Source organism: Haliaeetus leucocephalus, unplaced genomic scaffold, assembly GCF_000737465.1.
Source record: "Haliaeetus leucocephalus isolate CR32 unplaced genomic scaffold, Haliaeetus_leucocephalus-4.0 Scaffold83, whole genome shotgun sequence".
NCBI lineage: Eukaryota > Metazoa > Chordata > Aves > Accipitriformes > Accipitridae > Haliaeetus > Haliaeetus leucocephalus.
Window position 1 is genome coordinate 1,801,769 of NW_010972519.1, and position 15,367 is coordinate 1,817,135.

At 37.3% G+C, this 15,367-nt stretch overlaps 1 protein-coding gene across 1 annotated transcript in view; it reads right to left on the reverse strand.

The window, feature by feature from the left end:
* NME8 (NME/NM23 family member 8) overlaps positions 1-13,548 on the reverse strand; it is a 19,022-nt gene extending 5,474 nt beyond the window's left edge. The window contains exons 1-11 of the mRNA XM_010582537.1: positions 13,516-13,548; positions 13,362-13,419; positions 12,309-12,415; positions 11,193-11,264; positions 9,944-10,060; positions 9,268-9,334; positions 7,330-7,406; positions 5,569-5,661; positions 2,914-3,071; positions 1,458-1,636; positions 208-352 (exon numbers count right to left, since the gene is read on the reverse strand). Of these exons, the coding sequence (XP_010580839.1) occupies positions 208-352; positions 1,458-1,636; positions 2,914-3,071; positions 5,569-5,661; positions 7,330-7,406; positions 9,268-9,334; positions 9,944-10,060; positions 11,193-11,264; positions 12,309-12,415; positions 13,362-13,419; positions 13,516-13,548 (1,106 nt within the window). The remainder of the gene's footprint in view (positions 1-207; positions 353-1,457; positions 1,637-2,913; positions 3,072-5,568; positions 5,662-7,329; positions 7,407-9,267; positions 9,335-9,943; positions 10,061-11,192; positions 11,265-12,308; positions 12,416-13,361; positions 13,420-13,515) is intronic.
* Positions 13,549-15,367: the final 1,819 nt, after the last annotated feature.

Sequence of the window (15,367 nt, forward strand, 5' to 3'; positions counted from 1 at the left end):
AGTAGCTAGTAATTTTTAAAAACCTCATTTATTTACCTGCTGTACTTGGAAATTACCTCATCTGCAGTTGTCTGATCCTGTTTTCAGTTTTACTAAACTCTCAGATACATGGGTATCTTGTAGCCATGTATCATTCAGGCTAATTAGTCATTGTGAAAATTTCAGTCTTATTTATAGATCCACATTCTCATTATTCATTCAAAGTACCTGGTCATTTGCTCTAGAAGGACTGGGAAGTAGTCTTGATTTTCATGCTCTTTGTAGAATTCACGTGTTTGTTCTTCAGATAGGATTATTTCTTTCTGCATTGCTATTTTGAAGCCATCGTCCTTTATTCTTTGCAGGACAGAATCTGTTTAATATATTGAAATAATGCTAAATTGCATCCATTCATTAATTTGCACATTTGCGAAGAAATGACATGGGCTTTCCAAGTATAATGTTAAATTTTTACAGGTGAATTAATTTCCTAATTGAAGAACAGAAAACTAACTTCAAGCAACTGCTGGAGGGCTTCAGTAGTTGCCTGGACACTCAGAATGCTGATGCTCACCTTCTTAAGGCTTTCTCTCACTTCAGAAACCTCAGTAGGAACTCCTGACTGAGAAATATGATATGTGTTACTATCACCAAGGGAAGGTCTAAGGTTTGAATAGGTGGATATTCATTTAACTAAGTCTTACAAGACCACATGTGTAAGTAAGCAGTATTTGGCACAAGTAAAAAAATGACTCTATAATTACCTACACTGCAGAACTGCTGCTCTAAGCACCATACTAGATAACAACCAAGAAAATAAATACACAAGGAGAGGTCAAGATTGTAGTCTTTAAGATCTCTGTGTATAGGTTATTTCAAGTACAGAGGTCCTCAAGTTATAAATAAAAATGCTATCTAGAATCTAGGAAGAAATGCAAATATATGCCCGAGAAAAAAAGTAAACTTCTTTGGATGGAGCTTCATGCAAATGGGGTAGATTTTTTGATACAATCTGTAAAATGCTGTCTGTGTAGACTTGCCCTTGTGCAGCACTACCTTGTGCAGCACAGAACACCCTGAGTCAGATCTTTTTCACCTTTCCACTGATCTACTTTGGACCTGCCATACAAGAATAATACCAGCTACTTTATTATGGTGGGAAGTATGATCCCCTATACTATACTTTTAAAATGCTAGCTTCTCTGAGAGGTCTTCTAGAAACATTCCATCCAAATATACAATCTAAAGACATTCTTGAAAAATCAACCAAAGGAACAAAATAGCATTGCCAATTACATTCTCAATATATCAAAACCATTAACCATGTAACCTTTTTCCTGACAAAGATTACTGTTGACTTAATGCTAGGGAGACAATATAACCTAAGAGCATTTCATTAATAGAGTTAGAACTTTTAAAAATCAAAATATGAGACTTTTTCTATACCCTAGATAGAAAGTGTAGTTATTAACACTTACGTCGTCTTTCCTTTAAGAGAGAAGGTCTAATTAAGGCCAAAGTCTTTTCAACTTTTTGGTCTGTCCTCTTTATTCCAAAATTTGGGAAAAAAAAGGCAAGTTGTCTACTGGCATCTTCTACACTGTCTTGCACATCACATATATTTAATATACTCTCAGTTTCATGGGTTCCTTCCAACCTAATGAGACACAAAGTAATACAGTATTTAAGTCACTGAATGCATTGAGTTAACAGTTGACTTCTTGAAGACGTACTTTCTTAAAGTTTAGTGAAACATAAGAATAGAATGCCAAACTAAGTTTTTATTAAATTCAGATTCATGACTAATGTTTCTGAGAAGATAATTATTAATCTTCTCAAAAAGTGCCTTGTCATGTGCTATGAAAGAGAAATCTCAGCCATGCAGCTTTTCTAATTCCCCTCTAGCTTATTCAAAAGTCTCTCTGTTTCATGAGACAGAATTACTACTGACAAGTGTACAGTGTATCATGAATGATCAATAAAAGGATTGTGCTTAATTCATGTACAGCATGATCATAAAAATGATAGCACTACAGAATTGTCTTTAACAGAGATACTTCTCATTGTTACTTGCCTGTATTTCTAAGGTTTATTTAGCTACGTAAATACAGTCATTCTTGGCCACTTACAGAAAATGCAATATTCCCCAGTTGTACTAAATTAATGCAGAAAGGGATACAGCAGATGTCAACAAAAATATCAATTATTATGGCAAGTTCTTTTCTGGAACAGTATTTAAATTCATGTTGCTTTAAGTAAATCTCTTGTCTAAATATAAAACTCGATCCAATATTTGAATTCTTGTGAACACTGTCTTTATTGTCTGATTCTGTGTATGCAACTATCATCCTCTTTAAAATTCTCTACAAATACTTGGCATAGGAAAAAAACAGACATTTCAAGATACCATGGTTGTGAACAATTTTTTATGCATCTTGGGAGGGGGAACAAAACCCCAAACCATCCCACTTGTTTGCAGGCTTTTACAGAGTGGTCCCAGGGAGCACAGCACTATTCAGGTGTCCCCTGTCTCCCTTGGGCCACATCTACAGCTTCCCAGCATACACAGGAGTAAACATGGGCAATGCTGGCAGTCACTTTGTCTGGGTGAACTAGAATGAAGTGGAATTGCATGGACTACACCAGCTTTGAAGTGTAGCACTGTTCCCATTCAAGGCTAGTTCTGAAACAGCAAGAGATCAGTGCCCTTTGCTTGTCACCTTTACCTAGGAAGCATGGAGTTTCTATGTTCCCACAGGAACTGTGATTGCATGGCTAGTGGGGGTCCCATGAAGGACCAGGTGAAGAACTCTGCCTGCTCCCTGGACCCTGTGAACCAGAGGAACATGAGCGTCCATAAGAATGGGCCTTGGTTCATGGTGTGCTCTGAATGCTGTAACTGAATCACATATACACATTTTCACTGGGAGTTACCTGTCTGGCTTCTCAGCCTCAGGCTCATCAGGCACACTCTCACTCGATTGATGTAGTTCTTTCCAGTGAGGAATAGCATCAGTTGCTTCTTTTTTAGTGATTACCAAAACGTGGCATGGTCCACTCATCATGAATTGAACAAAATCATCAAAATCAGGCTAAAAAACATAATTTTCCCCCAGTGACTTGCTGGAACTCTGAGTTTATCATCAGAAATGAGACAACCATCCTGTTCAAATCAACTCATAATTCCTGTTCTAAAATGGCATTCACATACATTACTCAAAACCCTGTCAAATTGTTTGGGAAGTTTTTTGATCAATCATTTGAGGCAAAAACATTTTAAAATGTCTAAAACAAAATTAACTGAGATAAAAGAAGTCATGGAACTACACTAAGCAAACACCACATGTTCTTCCAGGTTAAAATGCAAATGACGAGAGTGAAGAGAATGATCTAGAAATTCGATGTGCTCAAATGCTATGCTTGCAGTAGCACATCTAGTGTGACACAACAAACTGCAATACAGTTCCATTAATAATTTTTGAAACTAAAAATCATGTAGCTGGCTGTAAATATAGAACACTGAGATATTTGCAAGACATTTGTAGGCTTTTCTTTCATTCTCTTTGCTATGTTCTTTTCACTCCCTTCAGTTTCAACCTTCAATCCTATAAATGTACATTTTCATCAGAAAATAACTTTTGACGCTGTTGTGAGTTTTTAATATTTTTTCCTTGTATGTCACCTTTTACTTCAATATTGTGAATTTCCTCAAATATCTTCTCTCCTTTTAAATATTTGACTAAATCTTTTCTTTACCAGTCACCCTTATCTGACTGTGTATGATACATTTTTCCTTTAATAATACAAGTATGAAATATTCACATGTATGCTTTCAATTCATTGCTTTTCTCTTTCAGTTATCTTCATACTATGCATACACTTAACCCATTTCACAAGATGAACAAACTTGAAAGATACAGAATAAATGCAAGTACAAGAACATTTAGTATGACATATAAAGGGAGTGTTTATACTGTTGTGTCTTCAAAAGTACACTTGCTCATGTCAGAAGAAATAGGTGTGGCTATTAGATTTGGCTGTCCTGGATCACCCAGCTTCATCATTAAAAAGAAACAATTTCTGCTTCCAGTTATATCTGAAGGTCTATTGCCTTGAGTCTCCATTCTGTTAAAACTGGCAGCCTCTGGACCTTCAGCAAGCTTGCAGAGTATTAAATGGGAAATAATTTTGCCCACTGAGCACAAAGGAATCTATATTCTATTTTGTCACATTAACATAATTATTTTTCAGTCTAAAATTACACTTAAAGAATGGCAAGTAATTGGCTCCTCAATATGCATAGGGCCCTCTGGACCACTTCTTATAGTTCATAGTAGTTTTGTTATTCTACCTGTCCTGATGGAGATCTGCTGTGGTGTAGTCGTGCTGCCATGTATCAAGCATTGCATGCTTCTCTGTCTTTGTTCCTCCCACGTCTCCCTCTATACCTAACTAATCTCAAATTTGGCTGCTGTTCTCATGAAGATGATTTATTTTTACCTCCATTTCAAAACTGCCTCTGTCTAAACTACAATCCCAGCTTTGCCAAAACCAAGCTCTTCATGACTCCTTACAAGCTCTCCCTGTTACTTCCTTTCTAAACCATAGGGCAGCCATCTGGTGATTATTATCAGATTTCTTTTTTCCCTCTGGCTTCAGCAGGAACCATCTTGTCTCACTCTCATTCATTTGGAATGCCACAAGAACACTTTCCCAGCTCCTTTTGATTATGCCAACCCTTTCATTGATCCCTTCCATTGGTCCCTCTAAAAATATCAGACAAACTAGTTGTCTGCATGTAATTCCAGTCTCTATCTTACACAGATCTTAAATGGGAGAAGGTATAAATATTTGCTAAGCAGCTTTATTTTTGTGATTCAGATCCTTCTGTAGAGTTAACTTTAGCTATCATACTGCCAAAGCACTTGACAATATCCAGGTGATAGTTTGCTAGACCACTGCCATTTAGTGGTGACCAATATAATTTCATTGTTTTCTTGAACTTTCTGTCTGTTCTTAGCTATTTGTTGTCCCCTAATATAGGATAGGGCCAGAAAAATAAACGTCAATGGAGATGCTTTCTTTTTCTGCCTGTGCATGTGCTTATTCCTAGTACTACCCCATGATAAAGGCTGTAAAGAAGAAAAAACGTAATATATAGTGCCACTTATTTTCTGGCTGGAAGAGTACATGTCAAATAGATACATACTGTCATATAGATGACACTGGATTTTGGTAACGTGCTACATTTCAGCACTGAACAGCCTATGTTTAGGGCCATGACTAAGGGTCATACACATTCTAATAACAAAAAGGACTACAAAATCTTTTGGTATTTAATTGGAGTTCAGTTTAATTCAGTTGGAATGTTAGAGTGCTACCAAGCCATATTTTTATGAATCGATAAGAAAAAAAGAGACATACTACCTCCTTTTTTCTGATAATATCTGCTTTTTTCTGTGTACAAAGTCTACATTAATTCAGTTCTTCAACATACTAAAAATTCACAAGACAGAGATTTGCGAACACATATAGCTACAATGATATGTTTTACCTGTTCCTTTTGTTTAGCTTTTAGTTTGTTTTTACCTGTTCTTTATTCTGGGCATAGAACACTCTGATCTGCTCTTCAGTTAGCATTTTCTCTTCTGCTGCTTCAATGTCAAATCCTGCATCTCTAATCTGCAATTATTCAGTTATTACTTGGTGGCATTTGAAAATGGATATATACAAAATCATATGTTATTGTAAATCTAAAGATTGATTGATTTTGGAAGCTACCTTAAGTTTAAAATTCTCTGAAATATTGCAAATATAACTGCTACATGTGCCTAAACTGAAGTTCCAGCTTTTCAAAGCACTTCACTAAATTCAGGATTATAATGCTCACTAAGTTAATGTTTGTGAAAAATACAGTGCAGTTCGATGTATGTATTCCTTCAGTAGTTAATAATCCCTTTTATTTAACATTGAATAAACTCATTTTAACCATTGTGAGTGATTAACATGCAACCACTTCTAAAAATGTTGTTATAACTGGTATTATAATCATAGTAGTCATATAAATTTGTACTTGTCGCAGTTGTTGTATTAGGCTAAACTACTTGGCTTTAGAAACAGCAAATAAACAAAAATGAAATGTATTTTATGATTATCAATTTTAAGTTACATTACTGCACTAAATTCAAGTATGTGTAAGAGATGGACACTTACATGACTTATATCAAAATTCATAGTCCACTGGTATGACGTTTATACCACATACTGATATTTAAACAACAAAGGCACTGCCCAGCCCCAGTACTGATCACACGCCAATATTAATCTGCTTACCAGCACTTTGCTCTTTAAAAGCCCCTACGATGCTGCTGAGTGTTTCCAGACTGCCTTGACAAGGCTGAGTGCAGAAACAGTATGGGTACACACCTCATAAGGCAGTATAAAGGCAAAGCCAAGGAGCAGCTGCCCAGCTCCAGCTAAATTGCTTTCAAGCACAGCCTGCTTTTTCTGCCTTTACTGAGCTTCCTTCCTTTCTGGCCAAGGTAGAGTAATTGCAGAAACAACCTATACAGCGCTCCGGTTTTCCTTCCTGCAAAAGTCACTGGCTCTGCCATAATCCTTTTTAAAATTAGCATAATTTTATCTTGATATCTAGTGTTATGAGGCATATTTTTTAACAGAAACAGTGAGAAATTCCTGTAATTGCCATGAGCATTACTATTGTATCATATTCTAGAAAGCAAAAGAATTTTTCTTTCACTGTGTGATGGCTAAAACAAATACTGAATTCTTGGACGCACCCTGGCATACTTGCTGGAATCACATTCTCCACTGCAGGAACAAATATTGCACTACTGACAAATATTAGTGTACAATTACTAGTGCACATGGATTAGCCTTATCATCTACACACATATATTGTCACATCTGTCTGCGCACACACTCTCTCTTCCATAAGAAACTGGTTAGTTGATTTTTGTGTGCCTACAATTCTTTAAGATGCTATGTGAAGAATTAACTTCACCACCACAATCTCTAGTTCTTGTTTCTATTGTGATATGAGGGAAAAAAGACACTTTTCTGTTTGCAGATTTCATGTGTCACTGGTTGGCATGGTATAAATCAAAGTCACACCTCATCTACTGACATAAAATATTAAAGCATTAGTATCAATCTGAACACCATATTATTTCAGGGCAAAATTATAACGCTTTTATCATCCTTATCAGAGAAGCATTAACAGATCTTGTTCTAAAGCCTGGGCATAAATTAGGATCTACTTAATCTTACATCTTGCTACTACGCATCTTAACTAAATAGGATGAATGAATCTTTTCAAATTCTGTCTACCTTTTGTTTGATTTCTTCTACGCGTCCCTTTAAGACATCATCAGGTTTTATAATTCCAACAGAATATCTGACTACTACTTCTGGAAAAGGGAAAAAATCATGTGTCAATGAATACATTTATCAAAATAAATACACAACTAAATTTTCCATTAGTTACAAGTGGGTTTCTCTAAATAATTCTCCATTTTAATATTGAGATGGCCAAACAGTGGTTCCAAAAAACTAGGGACTCCAGAACTTAAAGCATGTCTTGGAGTGCAGGGCCATCCTTGGCCATCCCTGGAATCCACATTCCTGATGAACCACTGGTGTTTTGGGTAATATGGTGGAGAAATGGTTCGCATGCAGCTAGGTGTGGTAGAAAAACTGCAGTTTAAGATGGATGCTTTGTCTACGGAGCTCTGTATGTACATGACTAGAAATTTGAAAGGAATGAATATTACTAAGGAAAATTCACTAAGTGAAAATCTGTATGAATATTGGAGATTTCCAGTAAAATACACATTTCTTGTCATAGTAGATGTTTGTTTCCTCCCTTGGATTGTGGATGCTGAAGTAATACATGCTTGCTAACACAATCTAATGTTTAAAACAACAGGTGTTCCTGGTTGTAGACATACTGTTACAACATCCGTAGCGTACAGATCCCTGCAAAATGACAGAAAGCGGTCAGAAGAGAACATAAACTACATCATCTTTGCAGAATGTGAAGTGTACAGTTAAGCATTAGAATGTAATTCAATCAGATCCCAAACACTGTAGAAGAACTTAACGATAGCTCTAACAGAAACACCAGGCTACTACTTTGTTTCCTATACTAGAAAACACTCATAGGCACCTGCATGTGGTAAGGAAAATATTCCCACAAAATGTCAGTGTATTATGGCTTCTGAAGGATCCCCTAACCTCAAGCTGAACCCAAGCTGAAAACTCTGTTCCCTGATTTTGTTGCACATTTAGGTTCCATTGATTAGTGTGAAGTCTGTATATACATGCTGAAGGATTTCTGATACTGTACAACTAGATCTCAGAGGGTTTATGAGAAAAAAAATAGGCTAAAGCTGAGGTCAGGAATATGTCACTTGAACCATACAATAAAGAAGGCATGAAGAGGAAGAAGGGACATGACTTAATCCACGACTGTGATCTAATGCCTTCTTACACGAAAAAAAAAGGCAAGATCAAGAAGAAGGAGAGGATGGAGGAGTTTATTCCATCTCAATGTTGCCGAATGGCATTCTGTGTATACATGAAGCAGTAGGAAGCTTCAGTAGCCACAGATAACAATAAGAATAGAAAAGATGTAGTTCCCAGCTCATGACAAGCCTGAGATAAATCATAGACATGAAACTCACAAACAGGTTGGTGCTTATTTTTCCATCTTTTTGGAACCTTATCTTACTATTGTGGATTTATGCTCATATGTAAGTCTGTTCTTTAGCTCTTTAATCTGGTGAAAGTTAATTAAAAATAATCTGAGATACAAGGCATGCCATTCCTTCACAGATTAACTCTTCCAATCCTCTCAGGTTGCCCCCATCTTGGTATTCCTGCAGAACATCCAAGGGTTAACAAACACCACCTCAACAAAAGTGCATAGCTAACACAGGGACTGTGTAGAAGTGACTTTCAGGCATTGGTTTTACACAAGAAAATTTCCTGGCACACAGCACTGCTGCTATGTGCCAGGGACCTGAAGTATGAAGGTTCCCAAAGAGGGGGTGAAAATACTAATGATGACAGTCCGATATCTTAATTCCTTACAGAAGAAAGCTTCCCGTCCATTTGATATCCTCAATCATAGCCTCTCATATTATTAACTCAATCAAAGGAAGGTCTGTTAGTGCTGGACATACCCGATTCTTAATCAAATAGCTAAAAAGACATTTGTTCTTTTTCTTTCTATTAACATTTCTAAAATAAATCAAATATATTTACCCTCAGGTACAGGCTCCTCAACAGTCTCTTCCGATGATTTCTCTTCTAGGAAAACAAGTTCATCTACCTAAAGTAATAGCAAATAGAGTAAAAGTACATGACCAGTGCAAAACTAAAGTCACCAGACAGATTGTCAGATCTTTACAACATTTTTAGTTTAACCTAAGATCATCTTTGCTACCCTGGAAAGCAGGCAGTTCTAAGAAAGACCTTGGGTTAGCCTCATTTTCCTTAACTGAGCTACAGTTTGTTAAAGTTTCCTTTTACTGTAAGCGGAGTTCTTTGATCTCCATTTTCACTCAAAACAAGCAATAAGACATGATTATTTCCCATGTCTGTATTTGTTCCATATTATGTATTGCTATTAAGTTATATATGAAAAATACTTAGTCCTGAAAGAAAAAAGATGACTAGAACTTTTACGTGTTAGTGACATTTTGTCCATCTCTCCATTCCTTGCATTAACAGGCTAACCTGTAAATTTCTTAAGCTTTTATAAAGTACCATTTAATGGAAATTTCTAAAAAAAAAAACCCCCTCACATATGTCATTTTACTGTTAAGAAAAAACCACAAAAAATTAAACATTACCAAACCCACTATCACAGGCATTTAGAGAAACCATGTAAGTGTAATAAAAATACTCATTTATATTCAAATATCTGTTTTGTGAGTACCTCGTTACGTTCCTTCTGTCCAGCTGCAATTTCCCTCTCTTCTTGCACTAGCTCTGTTATTTTCTTACTTATAAGAGGAGCATTTACACCTCTCACTATTGTAATAATTTTGCCATTCTGTAAAAGAGAAAATAATACTCTTGGTGAGTTCTCGTCACTTAGTTTACACATTTATTTAAGTTTTGGAACATGCTATATCTCGCTATTTTTTTCCAGCAACAGGACTACTTTCTATGCCCACTGAAGTGAATACCAAAGCTACTACTGCCTCTACTAGTTCAGGATGAACCTTTCTTGGTTTACTTTCTCCCTTCCTTCTCCACCTAATTCTCCATGTTTATTTCTAGGCTCACCATTAATAGTACAGTCAGAAGTAAATGCAAATACAGAATTTACTAGCTCTTAATTTCCGTAACATGGAGTTTTCTATCTTTTTATTTTGTGTTACCTTTTTCAGTGGGTGCTCTACCGCATTCAGGCGCACCATACTGAAGCTAACTACTGGTGATCAAAGATACTGCTAACTTCACTTGGCAGCATTCAGATTCAAACCTGAAAGTGTCCCAAAAGTATCATTGTTCTTGGCCCCTAGTTGTGGGAATTCAAATCGTAGCACCCTGAAGTCAAAAAACCCACCACCTCCTAAGTGAGCAGTGTTCTACAGTGGTGTCCTACAGTGGTGTCCTACCTAGGTGTAGTAGGTACTAACTGTTACTATTTTCTGTTTAGTGTCTCATGAAGATATGTACAGTTCAATGTCTCATGAAGATATGTACAGTTTGTTCTGTATCCATCAGTGAGAGATAATAAATATATTATTAATTGTTGCAATTGCACAGGTGTAAGAAATGCAATTTTATTTGCTTCTCTTAAAAACCTGAAAGTGGCAGGAAATGTAAAGTCTTTTTCCCTGAGGGAAAGTGTGCATAAAATGGTCATTTTGGTGTAGGCACTTTATGTGAGGCAACCCTGGAAAAAACTTACATGGATTTCTCACTAAGTAACTACCAGAACTGTGGCTACCACAAATCTTCTGTGGCTGTATGTGCAGCAACCACAACAAAAATGTGCTCGAGAACCACAGATTTCAGCATGGGAAACAGCCTCAAGTAAACATCTGATGATATGATCCTACATACTGTAAAATGTAAAGATCTGATTTATACAGCTTCACATTTCTTTTTAATCTACTGAAAAATTAAAGCAAAAGTAGGCAGCACATTAAAAGAAACTGATGTGATGTACTTACAACACAAAAAAGAAAGACAGGTTCACATTTATTCCTAAATGGTTGCAGAGTTGGAATGCTGTCAGCCTCTGCCTGAAGTCAGATGAAAAAGATTATTTAAAGTGTGTATATGTATGCATATATATATACATATAAACCATTTTGCCTGCAAGAAAACTGCAGTCTTATATACTTTGGTGTTGCACACTCAAACTGCAGTCTTAAACACAACTAGCAGTCGTTACAGCACTTGCTGGTGATGAAGAAAGAATGGGTTTGGTAACATGGGATTGGCCTCCCTTCGTATTACAGCAGCTAATCATGGAAAAATACCTTATCCTAATACTGTTTTCCCATGTAGGTTACAATAACATACATAAATGAGGAAGTAGTCCACACGGTCTTGATGGAAGAGGTTATCCACTGTATTAAGTTCTTTGTGATGTGGCCAACGGTATGAAAACGCTTGAGATTATCTCTGAACATAACTGCCTGCTTTTCTGTGTATAAAAAAGTACATGTATTTTCTGCAAAAAAATGCCTTGATCAGGCAATTGAAAGTTTTCAGTAACATGAAAAAGGATGAGCTTGGTCAACATCTGGGAGGAACTGAATTTGTGCAACAAATCGATCTACTTTAAATATGATGTATACCTCCTATTTTATACTGCTAGGGTAGAGGAATATTTTTACTACTACAGTTTTGTGATAATTTATTTTTCAATTCCCCCTTTTTGTTCTCTTAAGAATGAAATACAAGGGAATATTTGGGGAAAAGATGTAACAGCATTTTTCAGGGATGTAAGAATTTTAAATGTGATAATCCATAATGTGGAGACTTAAAACTAAAAATCATATAGTCTGGCTTTTGAATGTTTCTTCAATCTTATCAAGAAAAACAAGTTGTGGGATATTGGGTCCCTTTCTATTATAGCTCCTTCCATATTTATTAACATTTCTATTCTACCTCTAAACAAAGTCTGACGAGAAGATATGCAGAAGAAGAGGCAACCAGGCCAAAATTATGATGACTCAGTATAAGGACAGTAAAATGAAAGCTCTGTATATGCAGACAGATAAAAAGATATATTTAAAATAAAACGTAAATAAAGTTCCATATAGAATTCACATCCTTACCACCGCAAAATGCAACACATCATCTTCACCAAACTCGTTCTTCAGTTTTCTGAATAAATTCACCACAGCTTTGCAAGGACCACACCAAGCTTGATACACATCTATCACTAAAATGTAATAGTTTGGAATTACAAAGAGCTGACTTGTGGAACTTATAAAAGGAGACACGTTTATGAGTGTGTTGGAACAGTATTGGGAAGGCATTCACATGCATCTTCAGTCCTCTACTAGTCAATGAATGAATGCATCATGAATACATCAATGTATTCAGTGGATACATCATGGTTTCCTCTTTTATTTCAATTATTTTTGACATCAACAACCTACTTCACAATACTGTTTGAGATGATTAATCCAAACAGCTACATTTCTCTCATATTCCTTTTTCCTTTTAATTTTTCTTTTTCTCTTTCTACTGTTGGTTTTCATTCTTATCTAGATCTGTATTCTACAGGATTTTTACCTCCCTGAGCCCATGCAGATCATTTCTTTCCCACTACTATTCTTCTGTACATATGATCCCATTACAGATTTGTTCCTTCTACCCAAACACAATTCCTAGGAGACCCAGGAGACATTGTTATTGGACCAAGCAAACTGAAAACGGGATAATATACATCATAGGACATGCGCTCTCAGGAATGCTGACCAATTAACTGCTAAGTACAACTGTACAGTACTAATTTAGTCTGTTCAAGATTTTAGTGAAAAACTTCCACAAAAGTGCCCAACCCCCTACCATACAGAATAGCATATTGGAAAGTTATTTTCTAAACACTGGTGCATAACAGTGGATAAAATAATGGATAATACGATTTATGAAAAGTATTTATCATAGATGACAGTTTATATTCATAACAGAATATATAAATTTATAAATATGTTAATATAGCCTTTCTTTAAGAGATAATATGGCACTAGTCTAGATTTATGACAAGTATCTATTAAAGACAATATGATATATAAGTATGAAAAACTGTACATATCTTCATGAGACATTGAACTGTACATATCTTCATGAGACACTAAACAGAAAATAGTAACAGTTAGTACCTACTACACCTCTTGTCAGCAACATTTCATCCCACTGGTTTTGATTGGTTATTATGGCCTGAAATAAAATGAATTGCCATTTTAACATCTTAAAAGGGCAGAAAAAAAAAAATCTATTAATCTCTAGAATTGTTCAAGTAATTAGGATGTATACCTGGAACTGGATTTCTTTCTTCTTGCCTGCCATTTCCCTGTGATTGTAGGAAACATATGGAAATATGAAGCACATTTAACAGTTTTTTAAAAGAACATGTGACATGCAGAACTGATTTATATGGTTTTCAACACTGCCTTCTGACTCCCTTAAAAATTAACACAATTGAAGCCCCTACAACAATGGCAGTTACACCCCACGACAGACTTCTGTGTAGCAATATACAATTTATTTGCAAAACCCACATAGCACAGGAAATAGAATAAAACTTAATTTCTTAATCTGTTAGGGTTTGCTGTGGTTTCAGCCCAGCCAGTAACAAAGCACAATGCAGCCGCTCGCTTAGTCACTCCCCCGGCCACGGTGGGATGAGGAGAAAATATAAAGAAACGCTCATGGGTCGAGACAAGGACTGGGAGGGATCACTCACCACTTATGGTCACGGGCAAAAGACAGGCTCAACTTGGTGAGGAAAACAAAATCAATTTAATTTACTACAAATCAAAACAAAACAAGGATATTAGGAAGTAAACCCCAACCTTAGAACACCTTCCCCCCAGCCCTCCCTCAACCCCACTCCCGGTTCTCTCCACCTCCTCCCCGCAGCGGCGCAGGGGAACAGGGGACGGGGGTTGGGGTCAGCTCGACACACCTTGTCTCTGCCACTCCTTCCTCCTCGGGGGAGGACTCCTCACCCGTCCCCTGCTCCACCATGGGGTCCCTCCTGCAGGAGACAGTCCTCCACGAACATCTCCAACGTGAGTCCTTGCAGTTCCTCACAAACTTCCCTGGCGTGGGTCCTTTCCCTGAGCCAATCTTCAGTCACAGACTGCTCCAGCGCGGGCTTTGCCACGGCGTCCCGGCCATCTTGGGGGGCATCCCCCTGCTCTGGTGTGGGCTCCTCCCTGGGCTGCAGGTGGGCTTCTGCTCCCCCGCTCCCCTCCAAGGAGTGCAGGGGCACAGCCTGCTGTCTCACCACGGGCTGCAGGGGCATCAACCTACTCTGTCCTCCCTCTCCTTCACTGACCTCGGTATCTGCATCGGTGTCCCTCTCACATTCCAATCCCACCACTCATTGCCGGTTCCCCTTCTTAAATCTGTTCTCCCAGAGGCACTACCACCGTCCCTGATGGGCTCGGCCTGGGCCAGCGGTGGGTCCGACTTGGAGCCGTGGAAGCTTCTAGCAGCTTCTCACAGGAGCCACCCCTGTGGCCCACTCCCCTGCTACGAAAAAAACCACACCACACAAACCGATAACAGGGTCTTCAAAATCTTTTGTCCTCAACAATTTTTCAAGCTTATAATTACTCTGTTCAGAATGGCCACAGGGACCTTGGATGGGATGACAGCTGCTGTAACAGTGGACTGTTTCAGAAAAATACTGATTAAAGAGCTTCAACTCTAATGACATCAAATCAGGCTTCCTATCTTCTGGGATACATGAAAAACAATGACTTACATGTGTCCCATAACTAAACTCCCAAACTGAACCCTGATGCATTCATCATTCTGTCATTAATAAAAAATGTCCTTCATATTTTTATTATTTTTTTAATAGATAATAAAGTATGAACTGGGCAGGAGAACTCTCAGTTAAGTTACATATGTCAAAGTTTGACTTCAGCTTCCAAATAGAGCTTGACTGAACAATAAATGTTATCACTGCATCAGCAGATCAAGTGGAGGTTTCTGAAGTTCTTGATTAAGATGGTAGTCTTTGTCTTGGGGAAAATGAAAGTGTCACCATGAATTTGACCTCTACTCCCACTGGTAACTGACAAGTCAACCAGCAAATATGTCCAGAGTTTGAACTATCCTGGCATTCCCACTGAAGCTGCTACCTTAAGATCAC